The sequence below is a fragment of the Apodemus sylvaticus genome, chromosome 1, assembly GCF_947179515.1.
Source record: "Apodemus sylvaticus chromosome 1, mApoSyl1.1, whole genome shotgun sequence".
Lineage (NCBI taxonomy): Eukaryota > Metazoa > Chordata > Mammalia > Rodentia > Muridae > Apodemus > Apodemus sylvaticus.
The window spans coordinates 207,696,239-207,722,573 of NC_067472.1; the positions used below are offsets into that span (position 1 = coordinate 207,696,239).

The 26,335-nt window shown below is 50.5% G+C and overlaps 1 protein-coding gene and 1 non-coding gene across 3 annotated transcripts; both read left to right on the forward strand.

Annotated features, from left to right (window-relative positions):
* The first annotated feature begins 73 nt into the window (after positions 1-73).
* On the forward strand, positions 74-8,305 carry Nop53 (NOP53 ribosome biogenesis factor). Of its 2 annotated transcripts, none has more exons than XM_052172227.1 (13): positions 74-323; positions 806-870; positions 3,216-3,324; positions 3,744-3,943; positions 4,273-4,343; positions 5,956-6,051; positions 6,369-6,473; positions 6,547-6,741; positions 6,897-7,072; positions 7,181-7,247; positions 7,737-7,813; positions 7,910-8,003; positions 8,252-8,305. In XM_052172227.1, exons 1-12 carry the CDS (start codon positions 100-102, stop codon positions 7,968-7,970), a joined length of 1,446 nt encoding a protein of 481 aa, XP_052028187.1. In that variant the 5' UTR covers positions 74-99; the 3' UTR covers positions 7,971-8,003; positions 8,252-8,305. The 2 variants fall into 2 exon arrangements, with proteins under 2 accessions (XP_052028187.1, XP_052028186.1); XM_052172226.1 differs by having other exon boundaries at positions 7,910-7,966.
* LOC127676597 (small nucleolar RNA SNORD23) lies at positions 7,287-7,396 on the forward strand. The gene has a single exon (XR_007976053.1). It is a non-coding gene; the product is annotated as a small nucleolar RNA SNORD23 (small nucleolar RNA).
* Positions 8,306-26,335: the final 18,030 nt, after the last annotated feature.

Genomic DNA, 26,335 nt, shown 5'->3' on the forward strand with positions numbered 1-26,335 from the left:
GGTCGCGAACAGGAAGTGTGTCATAAATACGTCACTCGAGTGGCGCCCGTTCCAAACCGGATATAGGACCTTGAGCGACTAAGCTCTTCCTTTAAGAAGATGGCTGCGGGTAATGACAGGAGCGGTGAGAAGCGCGGCTCGAAAAGCCAGGCGGACTCTGGCTTCCTAGGGCTGCGACCCACCTCGGTGGATCCCGCTCTGAGGCGGCGGCGGCGGGGCCCCAGGAACAAGAAGCGCGGCTGGCGGAGGCTCGCCGAGGAGCCGCTGGGGTTAGAGCTAGACCAGTTCCTGGAAGACGTACGGCTGCAAGAGCGCACGACCGGGTACGTGGGGCGGGACTTCCGGTGGCCTGGTGCAAGACGCACCGGGAATTCCGGCTCGGTGTCGGAGACTTCTCAGTACCGTCTTTAACAAATAAGCATCCAAAAATTTCAACAGAGTTTAAGTTTTCTGTAGTGTTTTTCTTTTTTGCTCATTTGAAACGGGGTCTCGCTAGGTAGCTCTGGACGGCCCGGCACTCGGTATGTAGATAAGGCTGGCTCCGAACTCAAGTTTCCTCTGCCGCCTGAGTGCTGGGATTAAATTAAAGCCTTTTGCTAGAGTTTGCATTTCAAGTGAAGGACAATAAAGCACGCGCATCCTGCCGTGGTACATTTTAAGTCCTGTAGGAGAGCTCCCGACGTAGCCCAGAAGGACCCCGTGGTGTGAGGAGGCGTTGGGCCCAAAGAGTTAGACCCCATTTTAGGAGGGTCTGTTGCCTTTCCAGAATTACTTTTTGCAAATAGTCTGCATTTTCACCCTTCAGTGGCTTGTTGGCAGAGGCCCCAGACGAAAAGCTCTTCTTCGTGGACACTGGATTCAAGCGAAAAGGTGAGGCGTGCTTCTGTGGAGTTGTGTGCTGGTGAATTCTCTTGGGGCTTGCATCCCGTGAGATCTGCACTAATAACGTAAAACAGTTCGTTTTAATTTTTTTTTTTGGAAACAGTCTTGCCCTGTGTACCATATTGGGCCCAAACTTAGATCTGCTGACCTCTGCCTCCTGCGTGCTGGAAAGAAAGGTGTGCTCTACCATAGGAGGCTAGCGAGGGTGGGCTTCAGTGTCAAGGATTTCTTTGAATGGGTAGGGAGCGGGAGCACGCTTCGGATGGTTGAGAAAGGCCACCTGTTGTTCATTTCGTTGGTTTTTTTTTTTTTTTTTTTTTTTTTTTTTTTTTGGTGTTTCGAGACAGGGCCACCTGTTGTTCATTTCGTTGGTTTTTTTTTTGGTTTTTCGAGAACTCAGAAATCCACCTGCCTCTGCCTTCCAAGTGTTGGGATTAAAGGCGTGCGCCACCACCGCCTATTAGGCGGCTTATTTCGTTGGGTTTTATTGAGCTGTGTCCTTCAGCTCTTTCCCCGCCTTCCCAAAGAGCACGCTAGCAAGCATGATGACCCACAACTTTAATTTCTCTGAGTTCGAGGCCTGCCTGGTCTACAGAGTGAGCTCCAGGACAGCTAGGGCTACACAGTGAGACCTTGTCTCAAAACAAAGAGAACAAGAGGATGAGTGTCAGCCGGTAGGAAGGAAACATGTCTTGGCAAGATGGCTTTACTCCGCCAGAACTTGAGTTTGGACCTGCTGGGACAGGAAGACAAAGGCGAGCTAGGGATTGCTTTGATGAGTAACGGGCCTTTCACCAAGGTGGCAGAAAAACACTCAAAACGGGAAGCCTGCTTCAGCGGGAACAGAAAACAAGCCAGTGCCGGGCCAAAGGACAGCCAGTGGCTTTGCGGAGCAAGCCGGCGGCTTTGCCAACAGCGGGGCACTCGAGTATGCGCTGCGCGAGTCGAGGGGGGCCTGATAATGGAAATACCACCTTAGGTCGGGGGAAACCAGGGAAGCTGCATGGGGACACAGGGACCTTTTGTTTTTTTAAACTAATTTTTACGTTACCATATAAAGTAACGGGTTCCATCCACCTCCCTCAGGCCAGTGCGTGTAGCTTTACATCTAGGTTCTATGTGCAAGGGGAAACACGGCGTTTATCATTCTGAGCTATGCTCACTTTTGCTTAATTCAGTCATTTCTAGGTTTTGTTTTTGTTTTGAGACAAGGTCTCTTTTTATGCCTAGGCTATCTGAAAGGTCACTGTGTGGCCAAGGCTGGCCTGGAACTCACATCCTCCTGCCTCAGCCTCCCAAGTGTTTAGATTACAGGTAGGAGCCAACAGACCAAGCTGCAGAGATTTATCTACAGAAGAAGTTAGCATTCACTCTTTGTGTTTTTGTTCTTACATTCGTTTTTTAATAGCACGCGTGCAGACAGCATCCAGGATGTGCCCCGGCACGTGTGTGGTCAGGGGCAGCATGTCCCGTGTGAGTCACTTCTTCCCCGGTGTTCCTGGGGTTGGCCTCAGGTTGCAGGTGCTGGAGCCTTGTCACTGCCCCGCCCTGCCCCGCCCCGCCCCGCCCCGCCCAGCTGCTCAGCACTCAGGTTTCCACAGCTTGGTGCTGCTGCTCTTGTTATTCGCAGTGCTGGATGGACCCAGGGCCTTGTGTGTGTGTGTGTGTGTGTGTGTGTGTGTGTGTGTGTGTGTGTGTGTGTGTTCGTTCGTTCGTTCCTTCCTTCCTTCCTTCCTTCCTTCCTTCCTTCCTTCCTTCCTTCCTTCCTTCCTCAGACACTCCCATGCCCTGCTCACTTTTTGGAATTAGGTTCTCTCTGTTTAGCTCAGGCTGGCCAGAGACTCAGTCCTCCTGCCTCAGTCTACAGAGCTTTAGTGTTATGGGTGTGCAGTGCAGTGCTGTCCTGGGCCTCCTTAGTGTGTTCTGCGGTGTCTGATGTTCTCCGGACGGGCTTTGGAAAGTAGAGAGCAGAGTGCTAAGAGGTGGCCACAGCGTGCGTCTCAGTACCCCTGGATGCCTACTGTCTTCCCTGCTAGTTCTGAGGTCCTTTCCCTGTTTTGTCTGTGAGTCCTTCCAGACAGGTCTGTGGTGACCTAGTCGTCATCACAAAGCCTGTCTCCTGCTGGCCTAGGTCGTGGTGGGTGGAATCTGGGGCTCTGGGTTCCTAATGTAGGCTCTTCCCTCGTAGGTGAACAAGATGAGTCTGGGAACCTTAGGCTATATGCTGCATAACCTCGGTTGAAGGCCATCAGGCCCTGGTCGACCTGAGGTTGGGGATTGGTTTTATGAAGGGAGGGAGGAGGCCCATGGTAAAGTCTCTTCCCCTGCTGCAGAACCAAACAAGAAGAGGATCTGGGTCCGGAAGAAGTCACAGCGTCTCCAGAAACCCCTACGGGTCGACCTTGCCCTTGAGAATCATTCTAAGATCCCCGCTCCCAAAGAGTGAGTCCTCCCAGCCCTCGCCCCTGAGACTGAGGAGGTGGAATGGCGGGGGCAGCAGGGAGAGCAGACTCAAGTACAGCTGGGTCTCTGGAGAGTGGCTTGGAGGGTTTAGCCCTGGTGCTAGGGCAGCAGGGCAGCCCGAGCCAACGGGGTAAAGAAGGTGCTGGACATCGGTTTAGCGCCGGCCCTAGGAGAGGACAGGCTAGTAGGCCCGGCTGCCCTGAGGTGAATCTGGGCAGCTCTGGTGTTCGGAATGCTCAGATCTAACTGTAGTAGTGGGTATGAGGTTCTGGGCGGAGCCAGTCGGTGAGAAGGCTCTGCTGAGGCACAGGAGAAAGGCTGCGGGCAGCAGGAGCAGCCAGTCAGAAGGGCTCCTTGTGCCCACCCTGCCTGACCAGTGCCGCTCTTTCCTTTCCCAGCATCCTCGCACACCAGGTCCCTAATGCCAAGAAACTCCGGCGAAAGGAGGAGCTATGGGAGAAACTGGCCAAGCAGGGTGAGGTGCCCAGGGATGTGCGCAAGGCCCAGGCCCGGCTTCTTAGCCCTCCTGCACCGAAGGCCAAACCTGGGCCCCAGGACACCGTTGAGCGGCCCTTCTACGACCTCTGGAACCCAGGCAGTGAGTGACTCTGCTCTCTCGCAGATGGCCTGACGGGTGTGGGCAGTTGTCCATATCATACGCTGCCTGAGGATGTAGCACCCAAGGGCATGCTCTGCAGAGGTTGGCAGACTTCCAGCAGAAGCCTGAGGCCTTCTGGGTCATCCTTCCTGCCTATGGGGTCTCCCTCTCTTGTGAAGTCCCATCTAGGTGTGGTTTGAGGGGGTCTGAGCTTCTTCCCTTGCCTGGATTTCAGTGTCATTTTTAGCAGTGTGGAGGGCTGGTAGGGTCTGGGGCACAGACCTCCTCCTCTGCTGGAAGCTCACTGCAGGTGCTCTCCTCTCCTGCAGACCCTCTGGACACACCATTGATTGGTCAGGATGCATTTTTTCTGGAGCAGACCAAGAAGAAAGGCGTGAGGGTAAGGTTGCATAGGCAGGCAGTGGGATAGGGAGGGCAGCTCTTTCATGGTCCCCATGCCTGTCATCCTAGAGGCCCGTGTCTCTGTCCTAGCTCCCATGATGACCCACCTTGGGATGGTGACCTCACCTCATTGCCTCCATTCCTTCCTCAGACTGTAGAGTGTACGTTGACAGCCTGTGTGGGACAGCTGGGGAGCAGTGGGTTAAAGAAATGTCTGAAAACAACCCAGTGCCCACTGCTGGCACTGTGGGTTGGAGGTTGGTTTGTGGCTGTCATTTTGGGCTCTAAATGTTTGCTGCTGGAAGCCAGGTGCTGTGGAATCTTAGCATTGTGATGTGTTCTTCCTCTGGGGCTGGAAGAAACCTTGGCCTTCACATCTGTGTGTTGTGTGTCTCCGGGAAATGAGAGGTTAGGAGACAGGCTTCAGGGAGGCCAGAAGCCAGCACTGGAGAAAAGCTCTTGGGGCTAGAGACGTGGAGGAGCAAGCCAGCCATAGGCAGAGGGGCTTCAGACACTGAAGCTACGAGGCAGAGCAGGGCCAGAGACCCAGGCAGCTGAGGGTATGCAGTGGGCCCTGAGACACCATGTATGTGTGCGGAGCAGGCTCCTAAGACAGTAGTCCCAGAACTCAGGGGACAGGGTTGGGTAAGTTTGGATCACTAGGGCCACTTAGTATAGGCCCTGCACCAGGGAAAAGACTAGGTGGGGTGGGCAAGAGAGCTTGACATAGAGGGCCCTCTGGTCACCTGAGGTTTCTGACGTTTCTGTTCCTCATGTCCTCTGGGGGCTGTTAGACCATGTGGGCACCAGAATTGTCACTCCTACTTTGCTGTGACAGCAGAAGGCCCACAGCACAGCCGATGAGGCAGTGTGCCAGAGCATATAGACTGTCTAGACCCAGCGTGTCACGTGTGTTTGCAAATGTTGCATGCCCCCTCCTCCCCCAAGCTGAGCAGAGGTGACTGATGCACCCTCTAATCCCAGGACTCAGGAGGCAGGAGCAGAAGGCTTTCCAGCCTAGCCTAGAGTGCGCTCCAGGCAGCAGGACTACACAGAGAAACCCTCTTTTGAAAAAACAAAAACCAGAAAAAGGAAAAGCAAATGCTGTTCCATGTCCCCTGTGGTCTTGTGGCCGTTGTAGGAGAGGCCTGCAGAGCCCTTCCTGTGGAGAGCTTGCTCCCTCCAAGGACAGATGTCCCTGTGCAGGGTGTGAGGTCCTGTAGGTGGCTGGCTGACCTGTAGCCTCCATCCCGGCCTCATGACCCTGAGTCCCTGCACCCCGATAGGCGAGCTGCAGTGTTTGGCTCCTGGTCCTTTATATTTCCACAATAAAACCTTGAGGCAGGCTGATGGGCAGGTAACGAGGGACCTGTGCTCCTTGGGGGAAGGGCCTGGTATCTGCCTCAGGTGGTGGAAGGCCGAGCGCAGGGAAGGAAGGGTGTGGGGTGAAGCCTTTAGTGAGACTCGGTTCTCTTGAGTCCTGCCTTGTCAGGCCCCGCCTCTCTACAGTCTCACACTGGCCTTGGGCTCCAGTGTAGGCGTTTTAGGGGTACACTGACCCCTAAAGGCAATGGAGCTCATCCTGCCTCCTTGCTCTTGCCTTCCTCCAGCGGCCACCACGCCTCCACATCAAGCCTTCCCAGGTGCCTGCAGTGGAGGTGATCCCCGCGGGAGCCTCCTACAACCCAACCTTTGAGGATCACCAGGTTGGTGTGCAGTGGGTTCTTGGCCTGCTGAAGGTTTCACTGTCTGGAGTCCTTGTTCCATTTGCCGTCCCTGGGAGTTCCTTCTCCCCTTACCTCAGGCCCCACCTGCTTCCTTCCCTGGAATTTGTCCCGGGACCAGACCATCTAATCAGAACCCAGCGTAGCATGGTGTGAGGGAGAGAATAGCTCAGATGTCTGCCTGGCTGCGTGTAGAGGGTGGAACCATGAGCTGGGCCAGTGCTAAGACTCGGCCATGGGGTAGGGCCGGAAGGGCAGGCCTGCTACTAGATTGACCCCGAGCTCTCGCCTCTGGCCAGGCCCTGCTTCGAGAGGCCCACGAGGTGGAGCTGCAGCGGGAGAAAGAGGCAGAAAAGCTGGAGCGACAGTTGGCCCTGCCCACCTCAGAGCAGGCTGCCACCCAGGTGAGCCTCATCTACCACTTGTCACCGCCTGTAACCCCACCTGTCCCCGCTGGCTGACCACCCTGCTCCCTAGGAGTCCGTGTTTCGGGAGATGTGTGAGGGCCTGCTGGAGGAGTCTGATGGTGAGGATGAGCCAGGCTGTGCTAAGCAGCCAGAGGCTGATGATGGGGCCACGGAGACCACACCCACTGGTGCTGCTGGGCCTGAGAAGAGGATGGAGAAGAAGACGGAGCAGCAGCGGCGGCGCGAGAAGGCTGCTCGTAAGCTGGTGAGCACCCTACTCTGTGGCCCTCAGACAGAGCTGGATGACAAGACAGACAGCTACTGAGTGACCCGAGACCAGTTCCATGGCTTTGTGGGGCCCTGGGAGAGGAAGGCCATGGCAGGGTGGCACTAGGCTGAGCTCTTAGCCTCTGTCCACAGCGGGTGCAGCAGGCTGCACTGAGGGCAGCCCGGCTTCAGCACCAAGAACTCTTCAGGCTGCGTGGGATCAAGGCCCAGGTGGCCCGGAGGCTGGCAGAACTGGCACGCCGGAGGGAGCAGCGGCGCATACGGCGACTGGCAGAGGCTGACAAGCCCCGAAGACTCGGACGGCTCAAGTGAGGCGTGGGCTGGGGCTCTAGGAAATGGAGGTCCACGGGCTGTGTCATGTTCCTTTGTTGGCTCTGAGGGCCATTCCCTGAGTGTCCTCACCCTGTGCTCTGCAGGTACCAGGCCCCTGACATTGATGTCCAGCTCAGCTCTGAGCTGGCTGGCTCGCTCCGGACGCTGAAGGTACTACCATGGGGGCAGCAGGGTGCTGTGGGGACCCTGTGCCCAGTGATGATAACCATCCTTGCTCCCCGTGCCCGCTGGGGCTGTGGGCGACAACCATGGCTGCCCTGGGCTGGGCCAGTTGGGCCATTGCCTGGGGACTGAGGGCACAGGGTCGGGGGTGAGGTGGGGAGGGCAGGTGCTGGTGGAAGCCGCTGACCCTCAGAAGGCCTTTTGTCACAGCCTATCTTGTGTCAGTCCCTAGAGAGTCTCCTCAAGCTGTGCACACCTAGGGCCTGGCCTAGCTATGGGGTTCCCTTGTGTTGCAGCTGTAGCCTCTGTCCTCGGAGCCTAGCTAGGGTAGCCCACAGTGACCTCGGTACGGTGTAGCGTCTCCAGAGCTCAGCAGTGTCCTGGGGGTACTCTGAGGCTTTAGGAGCATGCTGAGCTCTGTCTGAAACCCAGTGCTGTGTGGGATCCTGATAACGTCTCCACCCCTCTGCCCCACAGCCGGAAGGGAACATTCTCCGAGACAGGTTCAAGAGCTTCCAGAAGAGAAATATGATTGAGCCTCGGGAACGAGCCAAGTAAGATCTGCCACAGCGGGAAGGACAGGAGGGGCGAGGCACTGCCACACCCTCCACCCCGCCCCAAGATACTCACCATATTTTCCCCTTCTCCAGGTTCAAGCGCAAGTACAAAGTGAAGCTGGTGGAGAAGCGGGCCTTCCGGGAGATTCAGTGAGTGAGGCCCACCAGCATGCGCTGACCGCCATCTGTGAGCCATGGCCTGCCTTGCCCACTGCTAGCTTAGCCTCTTCCCTCTGGAAAGCTGCCAGTGTCAGGCCCTTTCCAAACCCCATGACTGCTCAGCCATAGGGGCCCAGGAATCTAGGGTAGGGGTAAAGGGGATGCCTAAGGGGACCAACCCAAAGTCTCAAATCAAAAGGGGTGTTCAGTGAGAAGGGCGGTGGGTGCACCCTCCTCTCATCCACCTCAGCTCTGTCCTCTGCCCTCTGCCCTCAGGTTGTAGCTGTGCACATGTCGGAGCTCCGTCCTCAATAAAGTGCTGGGACCAACGCTGGGGTCTTGTTATTTTCTTCTGCCCTTCCTCTGCTGCCCAGGACTTAGCACAGCCTCTCCACCACAGCCTGCCTTCAGTGCTGACTATGTGGAGACCACAGCTCTGCAAACACTCTACCACCGAGCCACGCCCCCAGCCCCTCACTGGGGGATTCTAGGCGGGGCTCTACCACCGAGCCACGCCCCCAGCCCCTCACTGAGGATTCTAGGCAGGGGCTCTACCACTGAGCCACGCCCCCAGCCCCTCACTGGGGGATTCTAGGCGGGGCTCTACCACCGAGCCACGCCCCCAGCCCCTCACTGAGGATTCTAGGCAGGGGCTCTACCACTGAGCCACGCCCCCAACCCCTCACTGGGGGATTCTAGGCAGGGGCTCTACCACTGAGCCACGCCCCCAGCCCCTCACTAAGGGATTCTAGGCGGGGCTCTACCACTGAGCCATGCCCACTTTCTGTGGATCATGAGTTCCTTCAGTTCCCTCTGATCTTTGCTCACGTGTCAGACGTCAATGCGGTCTCCATAACCTCTGTCCTGTTGTGAGTTGTCCAGTACTGTCTAGCCCCTTTCCCCGGTTGCGTCTTTCACTCTTGGCGTTCTGTTTATCTTCTTAAAACTTACGTTATTATTTTTTGTAGTTTTTATTTGGGCAGGGTCTCATGTAGCCTCATAGTTATATAACTGACTGTCACTCTAACTGGTCCTCCTGCTTCCTCTCAATTCTGAGATTTCAGTTTAGCACCACCACGCCTTGCTAGTGTGTATATTTGATGCAATTTTTTAATTTCAACTAAGAACAGTGGCTATAACTAGTAGGTCATTTATCCAAATGTCACACACTTGAGACTGGAATCTATAAGACCTTCATGAAGCAGAAAAGCTAAGAGCCTCCATTCCAGTAAGTGTCCAAGATCAATCCAACTTTTTTAGGGGATCAGAGTCCCTCTTCACTTCCTGTTTAGAGACACCTTTGGCAACAAACCAAGTTTATGTTCTTTTTTTTTTTTAAAGATTTATTTATATGAGTACATTGTCGCTGACTTCAGACACGCCAGAAAAGAGCATTGGATCCCATTACAGAAGGCTGTGAGCCACCATGTGGTTGCTGGGAATTAAACTCAGAACCTCTGGAAAAGCAGTGCTCTTAACCACTGAGCCATCTCTCCAGCCCCCAAGTTACATTTTTAAAGGGAAAAATTGGAGCTGGAGAGAGTTCAGTAGTCAAGGGTGTTTACTGCTTTGGCAGAGGACCTAGGGGCCTCTATCGGGGCCTCATGGCCACGTGTAAAGTTAGGTTCTGGGGATCCAGTGGTAGCTTCTGGCCTCCATTTTGTGTGCATACATACAGTCTCAGGCACATACACAAATTTTAAATTTCCGGTTTTATTTTTGCTATGACGCATATTGCTGGCTTCAGACTCATGGGGATCAGTTTGCCTCTGCTGGAGTCAAAGGTGTTATGCCACCACAGCTAGCCCTGTGTGTATGTCTGTACCTCAAGCCTGGTGCCCACAAAGGCCAGCAGGTGGTACTCTGGAAGAGCAGCCGGTGCTCTTAGGCACTGAGCTGTCTCTTTAGCCGTGAATCTTCATTTAGAAAGAAGATAAGCTTGAAATCCGACTTGTTCTGTTTTGGGACGGGGTCCCCATGCTGTGAGCCCCAGCTGACCTGAGACTCCGAGTCCTCCGGCTGTCATGGTGTTCAGTGTTTAGGCAGGTGCCTTGTGAACCTTGTGCCTCAGGCTCCCGAGTGCTTGAACAGTAGGTCTTGCCTGGCTCATCAAGCTTTTTTATATATTAGGTATTTTAACTTATTGAGGTCTTTATACCTGTATACAGTGTATTTTGATCATATTCACCCTCATTCCCTGAAATCCTCGGAACTGCTGACCTGAGGACAGTGGTCACCTGCAGATAAGCAAGCAAGTGGCCCTAAGTAGTTGGAGCTGTCTTCATACAGTCGCAAGCCTGCGTGCTTGAGCAGTGACATCATTGGTTATTTTACTCAGATGACATCAGAATTGTAAAAGCCCCACCTCCACCACTGAGTCAGTAGCTTTCCAACCCTATTTTGCACTAAAAGCACAATTTCAACAAGCCAAAAATAAATGTGTTGCCAGGTGTGTTCTATGGACATGAGCACATAACCCAGCTGGTAGCAAATACAGTCACAGTTATGCAAGGTAAAAGACAGTTTAATCATTTGTGGGTATAAGTCCAGTCACAAAATAGCACTCCTCTGTCATAATACTTTTAAAATTGCAGAGATAGATTCATTGTATCAAGGAACTTTTCCTGATGATATGCGTGCATCGGTTTCTGATACCATTTCTCCAAGAACCATCTTTTAAGTCCGTTGATCCTTAGAAGAATTATGCAGGCAGAACCTATTACTCCCACACTGCCAAAGGCTTACTTGGTGTGACTGTTTCTCTAGGGACATGTCCCAAAATACTACATGTGGAGGATCACTAGAGGGAGAGAGGTGGAGGGTTTACAGGTGAACAACCCAGAAAGCTCCCCTGCGCCAGCCTAGAAAGGGGTCTCCAGGGGACCTCTCCAGCCTCCCCCTGTGCCCATTCAGAAGGCAGCCCTGCCCTGTGCATCTTCCTAGGGCCTGCTACTTGCTGCAGTGGGATTTCTCTTCAGAGGGAACTTCCCAATGACCAGTCTCTCCAGAACTTTGGTTCTTGAACTCTGGAGTATCTCCTGAAGCTGGAGTTGCATGCAGTTGTCAGACTCCAAGTGCTGTGAATCAAAAATGGTTTCTCTGGAAGAACAGCCAGTGCTCTTAACTGCTGAACCATCTCTCCACTTCTTTTTCCTCTCTCTCTCTCTCTCTCTCTCTCTCTCTCTCTCTCTCTCTCTCTCTCTCTCTCTCTCTCTCTCTCTCTCTCTCTCTCTCTGTGTGTGTGTGTGTGTGTGTTGCTCATAGAATCCAAAGAGAAGGGCCTTGAGATATCCTGGAAGGAGGTACAAGCATTGTAAACCACCAGAACTGAACCCTGTTCCTAAGGTCTGCAAACATTCTCACTGCTAAAGTCTTTAAGGTTGAAACGGGGTCTCAAATAGTCCAGGTTATCCTTAGATTTCCTGGTCACAGTGGAAGGCCTTGAACTTCTGATCCTCCTGTCTCCACCTCCTGAGTTCTGGGATTGCAGACATGTGCTATTGTGCTTTGTTTTATGAAAGATGCTGGGGTTTGAACCCAGAGCTTAAGTGAGCATGCGCCCAACAGCCACAGCATTGAGACTTTGCCTTAACAGGAAGAAAAAATGTTCAGCATAAAACTATTGGAACCACTGGGGGGAAATGATAATGAATGTGCTGGAGTCCTACTGCCCCTGCAACTTGGCAGAGAGTTTGTTGATTGCATGCCAGAGTGGACGGTCAGTCTCACGCAGCACCAGAACACAAAAACCTCTGACCAGCACACACTTCCTCCCATTCTCACAGTGCCAGGCCTTAAGCTTTCTCCCAGATTCCCCAGTTTCCTCACAGCCCCCAGGAGTGAGAGCAGCCTGGGAAAAGGACTCTGTTTATTTCTCCTCACCTCCCTCCCCCTTGGTATCAGCAGTCTGCAAACGGGGCTGGAGAAAATGGCCCAGTCCTAATCACTTTAGCACGCGGGGCAGTGAAGTGGGCAGTAGTATCCTACGCTGTGCTGGAGACACAGAAAGGCTAAGCCACCTCAGAAAGGAGGGCGTACATCCCTGCAGTAGGACCCAGACTTGAAATTGGAACATGGGTTGGCAGCCTGCGGTGCGGGGTGGAGGTGGGGGGATGGGATACTGGGGGGTGGGGTGGGGACAGTCTGGAGTTGGTAACCAGGCTCTCCCCTCCCAGGTTGTACTGGTGGTCATGGCCACACAGAGCATGGGCCATTTGCTGCATGTGGAACACACACATTTCCTGCAGCCTTACTGAATTTCCTGAGTTTGCCTTGAGGGGCTATGCATGGCCAGGCTGCAGCCTCGGTGACCTCCACATCCAACCCACGCCCTCACCCACGGGGTGGTGCCCCAGTGGCCTCCCCTGGCCCTGAGCTTCCTCCCTGCGTCCATTGAGCTCCTAGATTCCCGGTTGGTGGTTATGGACATCCTGTGTCAGAGGCCGGCTGGAGACTCCTTAGATACTTGGGAAGTATCACTTAAAAGGTGCTTTATGTGCCCCAGCGGCTTCCTGACCCCTCCTGCCCCCGCCATCTGGCCCAGCGGGCACACACAAAGCATCGTTGTGGACACCGCAGAACATTCCTTTCTAGGACGGGAGAGAGGAAGACGTGTTAAGAATAGCCTTCAGGATGGGCTTTATGGGGTATGTGTGGGAGTCTCTCCTTCACCTACTTATTTTATAGTGCTTGTTCTTTTTTTTATTATTATTATGATGTTCGTGTCCTGGAGAAAACTTTCCAAACATCATTTAAGAAAAGAAAAGTCACGGATATTTAAACCACTGCACAGTTCTGCCTAACAGCCCATCTACAGCCCAGAAACACTCGGAGAGGACTGTAACATTCCTGACAGGATTCAAATTCACCACTAAGAGCTGCAGCAAACAAGATCACAAACCCCCCCGGAGGAAACGACGCCGCAGAATCGGGGCAGCTGTGTAGAAATATAGCGGATTGAAGTCACAGGAAGAAATTCCTGGTCCTGGCTGCTCCAGAGATCTCATTGCCTATGGCTCCTGAGGGCTGACACTGAAGACATGCCACCATGGACAGCCAGAAACATGTCGACTTCTTCGGCAGCCAGACATAAACTAAAAAAGGAAGATTTATAATGGCTACCTTCTGAAGAGACAGGCGGCTTACTAACCTCCAGGAAAGAGTCAGTATAGACTATAGGGAGAATGAGTTAGCTGACTCCTAGAATCCCAGCTGGAACATAGGGGCTGGGGGCGTGGCTCAGTGGTAGAGCCCCGCCTAGAATCCCCCAGTGAGGGGGTAGGGGCGTGGCTCAGTGGGAGAGTCCCAGCCTAGAATCCCCCAGTGAGGGGTTGGGGGCGTGGCTCAGGTAGAACCCCGCCTAGAATCCCCCAGGGAGGGGCTGGGGGCGTGGCTCAGTGTTAGAGCCCCGCCTACAATCCCCCAGGGAGGGGGCTGGGGGCGCGGCTCAGTGTTAGAGCCCCGCCTAGAATCCCCCCAGGGAGGGGCTGGGGGCGTGGCATAGTGATAGATCCGGGTGCTGGGAATTGAACATGTGTTTTCTGGAAAAGCAGCAAATTCTCTTAACCTCTTAGCCATTATTATCCCACCTTTGAAGTATTTCTGTTGGCTCGTGGGTTTAGAGACTCAGTCAGTCCATCACGGTGGGGAGGGCATGGCTGAAAGAATAGTTCAGGCAAGGTGACCCGGAAGCACAGAGAATGAACAATGGAAGGAACCAGGACAAGCTCTGGAGATCATTTCTCCAGCTGGGCCCCACGCCCTGACTTTGCCCACCTCCTAGATATCAGTCATGTGGTGAATCCATCGCGGTACCAGTGATGCATTGGGTAAGAGCCCTGGGAATCTAATCCTTTCTGGAAACTCCTCACAGATACACCCAGAAGTGCATTTTATTTTATTTTTATTTTATTTTATTTTATTTTTTGTTTGCAAGGGCAGGTATAGGTGTCACAGGACGGGACAACTTTTGCAGGAGTCAGTTCTTGTCTTCCACTATGTGAATTCCAGGCTTTGAACTCAGGCCCGTCAGGTTTGGCAGCAAGCACCTTTACCTGCTGAGCCATCTTGCAGGCCCACCATTGAGATTAATCCCAAGTATTTTAGGATCCCATTTGTAGGACATGTTCAGACTGGGCCAGTCCACACGGGCAGAAGTTATGTGTGGAGAGATGATTCCCCCCACATTTCCTCTGACCCCAATGACCACAGTCATTGACTCTTCTGTCTCTGAAAAATTCACACTGGGGCACAGGTGGAGTAAGAGCCAGTTTATTTTTAGCAGGAGAGAAATGGAAAGCGCAGAGCAAGGCCTGCCACCGGCATCTGAATTGGCAGTGTTAGTGTAGGACTTCCGATGCTCTCTTTCCTGGAGTAGGCAGAAGAGTTCTTAGAAGCTTCCATACTATACCTGGACTAGAGAGACAGCTCGGCAGTTACGAGCGCTGACTGCTCTTCCAGGACCCAGCAGCTTACAGCAGTCTGTTAACTACAAGATCTGTCACCTCACAGACGTACATGCAGGCAAACCACCAATGCACATAAAATAAAAATAAATAGTTTTTTTAAAAAATGCCTTCTTCGGGGCTGGTGAGATGGCTCAGTGGTTAAGAATACTGACTGTTCTCCCGAAGGTCCTGAGTTCAAATCCCAGCAACTACATGGTGGCTCATAACCATCTGTAATGAGAGCTGAAGCCCTCTTCTGGTGTGTCTGAAGACAGCTACAGTGTATTTACATATAATAATAAATAAATCTAAAAAAAATGCCTTCTTCTCTACAGTTCAGTCTGTTGCAGACCCATTAAATACAGGAACTTTACATGCAGGTGAGATAAGGAGCTCATGGTCCAGCCTGGGCTACACAGCAAGCCCCTGACGTGCGTGCGTACATGCGTGCGTGTGTGTGTGTGTGTGTGTGTGTGTGTGTGTGTGTGAGAGAGAGAGAGAGAGAGAGAGAGAGAGAGAGAGAGAGAATGCACAAAGTGGCTGGAAGACACTGTCTTCCGGTTGAGGAGATTACCAGGGAAAGGGCAGTGGTGTTTTGCGCATGCTCACAGCTTGTGTATGCAGATAGCTCAGAAGGGCCGTCTGCAACCCAGTGGGTGCCTGCAACACTGGCTTTCATATTCTTTGAATAATCCTTTTCTTTCTCTAATCTGATCCATTTGACTATTTCCGACACCAGATTACTTTGCTTGAAAAAATAGAAGGCCAGGCTTGCTGGGCAGTGGTGGCGCACGCCTTTAATCCCAGCACTTGGAGGCAGAAGCAGGTGGATTTCTGAGTTCAAGGCCAGCCTGGTCTACAGAGTGAGATCCAGGATAGCCAGGGCTACACAGAGAAACCCTGTCTCGAAAAACCAAAATAAAATAAAATAAATAAAATAAAACAAAATAAAACAAAAAACAAAATAAATAAAATAAAAAATAAAATATAAAAAATATAAAATTTTAATAAAATATAAAAATAAAACAAAATAAAAGGCGAGGGTTGGTGGCACACACCTTCATTCTCAGCACGTGGGAAGCAGAGGCATAGTGACTCTACATAGTGAGACCCTGTTCAAGCAAAACACAAAAAGTCATATTATTGTTATCTGTGTGTGTGTGTGTACACATGTGTGCCTATCCCTGTGTCTGTGCATGCAACTGAGGAGGCCAGAAGAGGGCATTAGATCTCCCAGAGCTGGAGTTACAAGGGTCTTGAGCAGCTGACTTGGTTTCTGAGAACAAAACTCCAGTTCTTTGGAAAGGCAGCAAGCTCTCCCAATCATGGAGCCATCAATCCAGGCCCCAGACTTGCTGTTTGAGTCCTAATAAAGGGGTTGGAGAGACAACTCAGTGATTAAGAACACTAGCTGCTCTTCTAGAGGACCCTGGTTCAATTCCCAACACCCACATTGTGGCTCACAGCCATCTGTAATACCAGTGTCAGGTGATCCACTGTCCTCTTCTGGTCACCACTAGCATTGCAGTCATATGATACACATGTAAAAGCAGGCAAAATATACACTTAAAATAAAAATAAATTCAGGCAGTGGGGGTGTATACCCTTAATCCCAGGTGGGCACTCAGGTGGGGGAAGCCAGTCTTGTCTATAGAATGACTTCCAGGACTATACAGGGAAACCCTGTTTTGAAAACACCAAAATCATTATCATTGTAGCATAAGTTCAGAAATTTATTTCCACAAGAAAAAAAGGGGGATAGTGTTGCATAGATTGGGTGTGGAGTCAAACATCTGCAGTCCTAGAACCTGGAGTTAGAGGCAGGAGGATGAGACTTTCAAGGTCATCCTTGGCTACATAGTGGATTCAAGGCCAGGCTACTAGGTTACATGAGATCTGATTTGAGGTTGGGGGGGTGAGGGGCCTGGGGGAGGTCAGTGGGGTGGGTGGAGATAGGAGGTGGGCGAGGGGGGCAAGGAGAAGAGGTGAAGGGAGGGAGAGAACTGAGGACAGAATGAGTTGGGTGTGTTTCTTTTTCTTTTACTTTTTTTTTTTTTTTTTTTTTAAAGACAGGGTTTCTCTGTGTAGCTTTGGTTGTCCCGGAACTCACTCTTAGACAGATACCAAACACCAAAATTGAATCAGGATCAAATAGATCATCTAAACAGACCCATAACCCCTAAAGAAATAAAAGGGGTCATAGAAAGTCTTCCAACCAAAACAAGCACAGGACCAGATGGTTTCAGTGCAGAATTCTATCAGACCTTCAAAGAAGACCTAACACCAACACTCTTCAAACTATCCCACAAAATAGAAACAGACGGAACACTACCCAATTCCTTCTACGAAGCCACAATTACACTGATACCAAAACCACACAAAGATCCAACAAAGAAAGAGAACTTCAGACCAATTTCCCTTATGAACATCGATGCAAAAATACCCCAATGAAATTCTTGCCAACCGAATCCAAGAACACATAAAAATGATCATCCACCATGATCAAGTAGGCTTTATCCCAGGGATGCAGGAATGGTTCAATATACAGAAATCCATCAATGCAATCCACTACATAAACAAACTCAAAGAAAAGAAACCACATGGTCATTTCATTGGATGCTGAAAAAGCATTTGACAAAATTCAGCATCCTTTCATGCTAAAAGTCTTGGAAAGAACAGGAATTCAAGGCCCATACCTAAACATAGTAAAAGCAATATACAGCAAACCGGTAGCCAGCATCAAACTAAATGGAGAGAAACTTGAAGCAATCCCACTAAAATCAGGGACTAGACAAGGCTGCCCCCTCTCTCCTTATCTTTTCAATATTGTACTTGAGGTACTAGCTCAGGCAATCAGACAACATAAGGAGGTCAAAGGGATAAAAATTGGAAAGGAAGAAGTCAAACTATTACTATTTGCAGATGATATGATAGTCTACCTAAGTGACCCAAAAAACTCCACTAGAGAACTCCTACAGCTGATAAACAACTTCAGCAAAGTGGCAGGTTATAAAATCAACTCAAGCAAATCAGTAGCCTTCCTATACTCAAAGGATAAGCAGGCTGAGAAAGAAATTAGGGAATTGACACCCTTCACAATAGCCACAAATAGTATAAAGTACCTTGGTGTGACTCTGACCAAACAAGTGAAAGATCTGTATAACAAGAACTTCAAGACTCTGAAGGAGGAAATGGAAGAAGACCCCAGAAAATGGAAAAACCTCCCATGCTCATCGATTGGCAGGATTAATATAGTTAAAATGGCCATTTTCCCAAAAGCAATCTACAGATTTAATGCAATACCCATCAAAATCCCAACTCAGCTCTTCATAGAGTTAGAAAGAGCAATTCTCAAATTCATCTGGAATAACAAAAAACCCAGGATAGCTAAAACTATTCTCAACAACAAAAGAAATTCTAGGGGAATCAGTATCCCTGACCTCAAGCAATACTACAGAGCATTAGTGTTAAAAACTGCATGGTACTGGTACAGTGACAGGTAGGCGGATCAGTGGAATAGGATTGAAGATCCAGAAATGAACCCATACACCCATGACCACTTGATCCTTGACAAAGGAGCTGAAAACATCTAATGGAAAAAAGATAGCCTTTTCAACAAATGGTGCTGGTTCAACTGGAGGTCAGCATGCAGAAGAATGCGAATTGATCCATCCTTATCTCCTTGCACTAAGCTCAACTCCAAATGGATCAAGGACCTCCACATAAAGCCAGACACTCTGAAGCTAATAGAAAAGAAACTGGGGAAGACCCTTGAGGGCATCAGTACAGGGGGAAAGTTCCTGAACAGAACACCAATAGCGTATGCTCTAAGATCAAGAATTGACAAATGGGACCTCATAAAATTACAAAGTTTCTGTAAGGCAAAGGACACCATCAAAAGGACAAAACGTCAACCAACAAATTGGGAAAAGATCTTCACCAACCCTACATCAGATAGAGGGCTAATATCCAATATATACAAAGAACTCAAGAAGTTAGACACCAGAAAGCCAAATAACCCTATTAAAAAATGGGGTACAGAGCTAAACAAAGAATTTTTACCCGAAGAACTTCAGATGGCTGAGAAGCATCTTAAAAAAATGCTCAACTTCATTAGTCATTAGGGAAATGCAAATCAAAACAACCCTGAGATTTCACCTTACACCAGTCAGAATGGCTAAGATTAAAAATTCAGGAGACAGCAGGTTTTGGTGAGGATGTGGAGAAAGAGGAACAGTCCTTCACTGCTGGTGGGATTGTAAGATGGTACAACCACTCTGGAAATCAGTCTGGTGGTTCCTCAGAAAACTGGGTACCTCACTTCCAGAGGATCCTGCTATACCACTCCTGGGCATATACTCAGAGGATTCCCCAGCATGTAATAAGGATATATGCTCCACTATGTTCATAGCAGCCCTATTTATAACATCCAGAAGCTGGAAAGAACCCAGATATCCCTCAACGGAAGAATGGATGCAAAAAATTGTGGTATATATACACAATGGAGTACTATTCAGCCATTAGAAACAATCAATTCATGAAATTCTTAGGCAAATGGATGGAGCTGGAGAATATCATACTAAGTGAGGTAACCCAGACTCAAAAGATCAATCATGGTATGCACTCACTAATAAGTGGATATTAGCCTAGAAACTTTGAATACCCAAAACATAATGCACACATCAAATGAGGTACAAGAAGAACGAAGGAGTGGCCCCTGGTTCTGGAAAGACTCAGTGTAGTAGTATAGGGCAAAACCAGAACAGGGAAGTGGGAAGGGGTGGGTGGGAGAACAGGGGGGGGGGGGAGAGGGCTTATGGGACTTTCGGGGAGTGGGAGGGGCCAGAAAAGGGAAAATCATTTGAAATGTAAATAAAAAATACATGGGGGGGGGCGAGGAGACAAGGTTTCTCTGTGTAGCTCTGGCTGTCCTGGAACTCACTCTGTAGACCAGGTTGGCCTCAAGCTCAGAAATCCACCTGCCTGTGCCTCCCAAGTGCTGGGATTAAAGGCGTGCGCCACCACTGCCCTGGCGGGTGTGTTTCTGCAAGCGTGAGAATTCCATGTGGCCTCGGATGGGTGGGGCAGGGACAGGTAGCAGATGACAGTCAGAGAGGAGGGATCAGATCCCACAGAGGTTGCTGACCTGGCGCCCTCTGGTGGCTGTGTTGAGGACCAGGCACGCCTTTAGTCCTAGGAGAGGCTGAGGCCGTTGGATCTCTGAGCTTGAGGTCACATGGTTACATATGCTATGGTCCCATGGCATCCGGGCACATGCGGTGAGACTCTATAGCTATTTCTATGCTTTCGTCTGTTTTTTGGCGTGTGTATGCTACATGTACGCAGGTGTCTGTGGAGGTTAGATCTCTTGGTGCTGGAGTTACAGGAAGTTGTGAACTGCCCGATATGGGTAGCTAAAAGCTGACCTCAGGCCCTCTGGCCCAGCAAGTGTTCTTAACCACTGAGCCAGCCCTCCAGCCCCTGTTTTTTGTTTCGTTGAGACAGGATTTTACTGCATTGCCCAGACGGGCCTGTAGTTCACAGACTTCTGCCTGCCTTTTTGAGTCCTGGGATTAAAGATGTGTGCCACCATGCCCAGTTTATGAGACCTTGTTTTTTAAAAATAGAAAAACTGTGACTGGAGAGAGATGGCTCAGTGGTTAAGAGCACCGACTGCTGTTCCAGAGGTCCTGAGTTCAATTCCCAGCAACCACATGGTGGCTCACAGCATCTGATCTGATGCCCTCTTCTGGTGTGTCTGAAGAGAGTGACAGTGTACTTATATACATAAAATTAATTAACTAATTAAGATTAATTAATTAATCTTAAAAAATAGAAAAGCCGGGTATGGAGAGATGGTTCCGTGGTTAAGAGCATTGCTGGTCTTCTAGGGGACCCAGGTTTGATCCCAGCACCCAAGAGGATTCACAAGTGTCTGTAACTCCAGTCCTAGGAGATCCTATGACCTCTCCTGGTCTCCTTGAGCACAAGGCGTGACCACGGTGCAGACACATATATGCAGGCAAAACACCCATGCACTTAAAAATAAACATTAACAAGTCTTAAAAAAATAGAAACAACCGCAGCAACAACAACAAAAACAGGCGTTGGTGGCACATGCCTTTAGTCCCAGCACTTGGGAAGCAGAGGCAAGCAGATCTCTGTGAGTTCGAGGCCAGCCTGGTCTATAGAGAGAGTTCCAGGACAGCCAGGGCTATACAGGGAGACATCCTAGCTTGAAAAACCAGAATGAACGAATGAATAGAAAAAAAAAGAAGAGAACAAAAATATCCTTAATAACATTATATGATTTGTGTGTGTGTTCACTGAGTGTGTATGCATATGTGTGTACATCTGCCTGTGCATGTTTTGTGTGTATAGATCAGAGGTCAACGTCAGGTGTCTTTCTCAGTTACACCTCCACCATATTTTTGGTTTGAGTTTTGGCAATTCTGAGGATCAAACCCAGGACCAGATGTATCCAGAGCGAGCACTCTGCCACTGCTCTGCTTTGCAACCCCCTCCCCTCCCCCTCCCTTCCCACTCCACCCCTCCCCTCCCCCTACCTTCTCCCCCGCCCCCAGTGTCTCTTTTTGGGACGGGGTCTCTTATTGAATCTCTAGCGTTCTGGACTTGCTTAGGCTGTACGTCCAGCTAGCTCCAGTGCTCTCTGCTCGTCCTGCCTCCTCAGTGCTGAGGTTACAGGTACCACAGCAAGCTAGGCCTTTGTGTCAGCACTGGTCGTCAAACTCAGGACCCTCGCATTTATACGTACTTTACCCACTGAGTCATCTCCCTAGACTCTGTGTATAGGATTTGGGGGCTTAGGAGGTTATATTGCTCAAAGGATGTAATTTTATAAAATTTAAAGTTAAGTTGTTTTTTTTTTTTAATAAGCCATTTTGTATTAGTTAGGATCTTACCACTGTGAACAGACACCGAGGAAGGCAACTCTGATAAGGACAACATTTAGTTGGGGCTGGCTTCAGAGGTTCAGAGGTTCAGAGGTTCAGTCTGTTATCATCAAGGTGGGAACATGGCAGCATCCAGGCAGGCATGGTGCAGGGGAAGCTGAGAGTTCTACACCTTCATCTGGAGCCTGCTAGCAGAATACTGGCTTCCAGGCAGCTAGGATGAGGGTCTTATAGCCCACCCCCACCCCCATCCCCACCCCACCGACACAGGGTTTCTCTGTGTAGCCCTGGCTGTCCTGGAACTCACTCTGTAGACCAGGCTGGCCTCGAACTCAGAAATCCACCTGCCTTTGCCTCCCAAGTGCTGGGATTAAAGGTATGCGCCACCACTGCCTGGCTAGGATGAGGGTTTTATAGCCCATACCCACAGTGACACAACTACTCCAACCAGGTCACACATACTCCAACAAGAACACACCCTCTAATCATGCTACTCCCAGGGCCGAGCATATGCAAACCATCACATTCTATTCTTTGGTCCAAACATAGGAGTCTATGGGGGCCATACCTAAACATAACATAATAAAATATACATTTAGCCCAACTTCTAAAGTCCCTATAGTCTATGGCAGTCTCAACACTGTTAAAAGTCCAAAATTCAAAGTCTTTTCCGAGATTCATCCAATCACTTAACTATAATCCGCAAAGCAAGGCAGGAAACCAGCTGGGCAAACTCTAAGCACTGCATCTCCATGTCTGATGGCAAAGCAGTCTTCAGATCTCCACCTCCTTTTTCATCTTTATTGGCTGCAGCAAACTTCTTTCTCCTGGGCTGGTTCCACTCCCTGTTAGTAGCTTTCCTCAGTGGATAGCCCATGGCTGTGGCATCTCAAACATCTTGGGGTCTCCAAGGCAACTTCCATGTTATATCTTCTTGTTCCAGTGTCTGGGATCCACACATGATCTTCTGGGCTCCTCCAAAGGGCTTGGGTCACTCACTTCGCCAGCTCTGCCCTCTGGAGCACTCTAAGCTCAGGTTGGTCCACTCCACTGCTGCAGTTCTTGTTGGTCATTCCAAGGTATTGGCAACTCCAATACACTGGGGTCTTCTGCTGCAACAAGGTTTCACCAATAGCCTCTCCCAGGCTCTCTTCATGGTGCCAAACCACAAGTCCTTTGCATGACTTCAGTCCTGGGCCGTCAATTGCAACTGAGGCTGCACCTTCACAAATGGCCTTCCATTGCCTCTCACAGTGCCAAGCCTCAGCTGTTCTTCCTAACACCTTCACGCCTTCAAAACCAGTACCACCTGGGTAACTCTTATACATTACCAAGTACAGCTGCAGCATGAGGTACAACCTTGGTGATCTCTGGAACACAGCTTCTTTGCATTCTCAGAAAACACTTCCCTGGGCTGAACACATACAAACCATCACACACTTATTTTATTTTAAAGAATTTCCTGGGCTGGAGAGATGGCTCAGTAGTTAAGACCACTGACTGCTCTTCCAGAGTTCCTGAGTTCAAGTCCAGTGACCACATGGTGACTCACAACCATCTGTAATGGGATCTGATGCCCTCTTCTGGTGTGTCTAAAGACAGCTATAGTGTACTCATACATAAAATAAATAAATGCAAAGAATTTCCTGCTGGGTGGTGGTGCATGCCTTTAATCCCCGCACTCCGGAGACAGAGACAGGCAGATCTCTGGGAGCTGGAGGCCAGCCTGGTCTAGGGGAGACAGCTCACTGGGAAAAGTGATTCACTAACTGTTGTGGAAGTGTGCGGACTAGAACGGACATGGAGACAAGCCTGTAACCTCAGCACTCAGGAGGTGGACACAGGGGACCCCAGGCCAAGCTGACTACTAAACTAACTGAACGAAAAAGCTCTGGCTTCAGCCAGAGACCCTGCTTTAGTGTGTGTGGCACGGAGCAACCAAGGAAAACACTCAGTGCCAGCCTTGGGCCTCCACACTCCCATATGCATCCATACACATGCCACACACGTGTGAAAATGGATAAGAGACTTTCTTACCCTTCCCCTCTCTGCACCGGGCTTTGAACCCATGACCCCAAACCTACCAGGCAATCACTCTTTTTCCCATTAATTAATTAATTTTATTTTCTTTACATTTCGATCCCTGTCCCCCCTCATTATCCCTCCCCTTTCTTCTCTGAGAGGGTGGACCCCCTGGGCGTCTCCCCCGCGCCCCGCACATCAAGCCTCCACAGAGCTAGGCGTATCCTCTCCTACCGACCGAGGTCAGACAAGGCCGCCCAGTTAGGGGTACCAATTCCACAGACGGGCAACAGCTTTAGCGACAGCCCTGTTCCAGTTGTTGGGGACCACGTGGAGACCGAGCTGCACATCAAACACTCTACTTTCTGAAGCAACCCCAGCCCCTCCCTGGGGGGGGTCCACGCAGGGTCTCTTCAGATGAGTCACATCCTCGGCTGACACTGTTTTGTTTTTCAATGGGGGAATCTATCTTTTTTTAAAAGGAATTTTTTTTTTAATTTTATGTGTGGGAGTATTTGGCCTGCATGTCTGTATATGGACCATATGCGTGCATGGTGCCCACATAAAGCCTGAAGAGGTTGTGAGCCAACATGTGGGCGCTGGGAACCAAACCTGAGTCCTCTGCAAGAGCAGCCAGTGCTCTTAACCCTGAGCTGTCTCTTCAGTCCAAATCTACCTTTTCGTATATTGCTATTTTATTTATTCATTTCAGAGCTCGAGGATGATTTATTACAGCTTAAAAATAGGATCAACAGGGCACACAAACCGGAAATCGAAGGAGCTTCTCTGAGGAGGAAGATAGAGGAAAGAGAAAGAGAAAGCTAGGGCTTTAGAGATGGCTCAGTGGTTAGGAGCACAGCTTGCTTGGTCCTAAGTTCGATTCCCAGCACCCACGTGGTGGCTCACGACCCCGGAGCAGAATTCAGTGCTTTCACAGCGTGCTGGCAACCCAGGCATGGAGAACCTCCACGGTGCCAGTGCCACAGACCCCAGGCTGAGCACCACTGATGCAGAACTCTAACCTCACAGAGTGCACTAGACACACACTAGAGACTTCTTGCCGTACTTTGGAAGCAAGAAGAGTGGAATCTGATTCCTGGAATGCATGAAGACAGAGCACTCATAAAACATAAGATAAATAAATCTTTAAAAAAAAATGAGCCGGGCGGTGGTGGCGCACGCCTGTAATCCCAGCACTCTGGGAGGCAGAGGCAGGCGGATTTCTGAGTTCGAGGCCAGCCTGGTCTACAGAGTGAGTTCCAGGACAGCCAGGGCTACACAGAGAAACCCTGTCTCGAAAAACAGAAAGAAAAAACAAACAAAAAAGACACACACACACACACACACACACACAGAGAGAGAGAGAGAGAGAGAGAGAGAGAGAGAGAGAGAGACTTGCTCTCTGTAAGCTAAGCAGTTACTTGATAAGGATGTGTGTGTGTGTGTGCGTGTGTGTGTGTGTGTATGTGTGTGCGCGCGCGCATGCTGTGTGCTTGGCTGGCTGGGTGGGGGAGTTGATATGCACAGTGTGCGTGCAGTGAGTATTCTCAGAGGCCAGACAAGGGCGTCAGAGTCCTTGGAACTGGAGTTGCAGGGGTCCTGAGCTGCCATGCAGGGGCTACAAACTGAACCTAGGCTCTCTACAAGAGCAGCTAGTGCTCTCAGCCACCGAGCCATCTCTTTAGCCCGTGACTAAGTCACCTACAAGCCAAGCAGCTCCAGAAGTGGCCACTGGCCACCGGAAGTGACACCAGGGCTGTGCATCAGTTTTCCTTTCAGTCCTCAATGGAACCAGCTCGGGGTGGGGTGGGTGGGTGGGGTGGGGTGGGGGAGGTGGGGGGATGGGGGTGACTTGCTCTCAGATTTCTGGCCTCCAGGAGTGTGAGATGAGGTGTGTCTGCAGCGTGAGCTATTAGGGTTAGGGCACTTTGTAAGGGCCAGTAAGCCAGCGTGTGCTGTACACAAAGCAGACTTTTCTGGAAAGAATTCTTTTCCCCCCATGTTGCAGCTGATTCTTGGAGGAAAAGCAGGAGCCAGGGGTGAAAGGGTTAAATCAGCATGTGCAAAGGCCTTGAGACAAGTATGTGGCTGAGGTTCGTCCCTATTAGAACCTCAGTGGTCACTGTCACTGGGGTGTTGGGTGTCAGAGAGGCCACCCATGCTAAGGTTTGGGATTTTGTTCCAAGGGTGTTGGGAACCACAGGAAAACTCGAGCTGCGGAGCATTCCACCTGACTCGGCCTCTATTCCTTAATTCTTCAAGACTAGCCCATTATTCCTTTTCAGACTGTGATCGCAGGACCCCAGTCCGCAGACAGAGAGGATGGGGCACTGAACTGAGCCTGCCGGAGATGCCCAGCGAGGACACAGAGGGTGCCTGGTTATCTTCACTGAGTCCTCCCCATCACACACAGCAGGTTCTGGCTCTAATTCCTCCCAGGAATCCAAGTGCATGAACACACCATCCTTTTAGGGAAATACAGTTTTCTTACTGCTTCCAGGCCTCCGAATCTTCAGTTGCCAACTCACTCCCGTAAAGTCAAGCGGGGAGTGAACGACTCAAATTTCATTTTTCTGTAGGAGAATCACAGCTCACCAACAGCATGCAGGGGAGGGTACTGGTGGGGAACCAGAGGGCTAGGTGGGAAGATTTCCTTATTTGGTTCCTAGTTGACCATTGGTGGGGATAGCCAGTTGAAATCAGCTAAAGAAGTCAGATGACAGATAAGCATCTCTGCTGGTACGACATCCTCGGTGGAGGGGGCGGGAGGGGGTGAGGGACTGGCATGCTGTGCCGGTCATAGGGTGTGGAGGATAAGAAACTAGAGAGTAGCTGGGCGGTGGTGGTGCATGCCTTTAATCCGAGCACTTGGGAGGCAGAGGCAGGCGGATCTCTGAGTTCGAGGCCAGCCTGGTCTACAGAGTGAGTTCCAGGACAGCCAGGGCTACACAGAGAAACCTTATCTTGAAAAAAACCAC

Coding starts and splice junctions, on each gene's coding strand:
- Nop53 (XM_052172226.1), top strand. CDS start 100: ATGGCTGCGGGTAATGACAGGAGCGGTGAGAAGCGCGGCTCGAAAAGC. Junction 6,052..6,368: donor CAACCTTTGAGGATCACCAG/GTTGGTGTGCAG, acceptor GCCTCTGGCCAG/GCCCTGCTTCGAGAGGCCCA. Junction 6,474..6,546: donor CAGAGCAGGCTGCCACCCAG/GTGAGCCTCATC, acceptor CCTGCTCCCTAG/GAGTCCGTGTTTCGGGAGAT.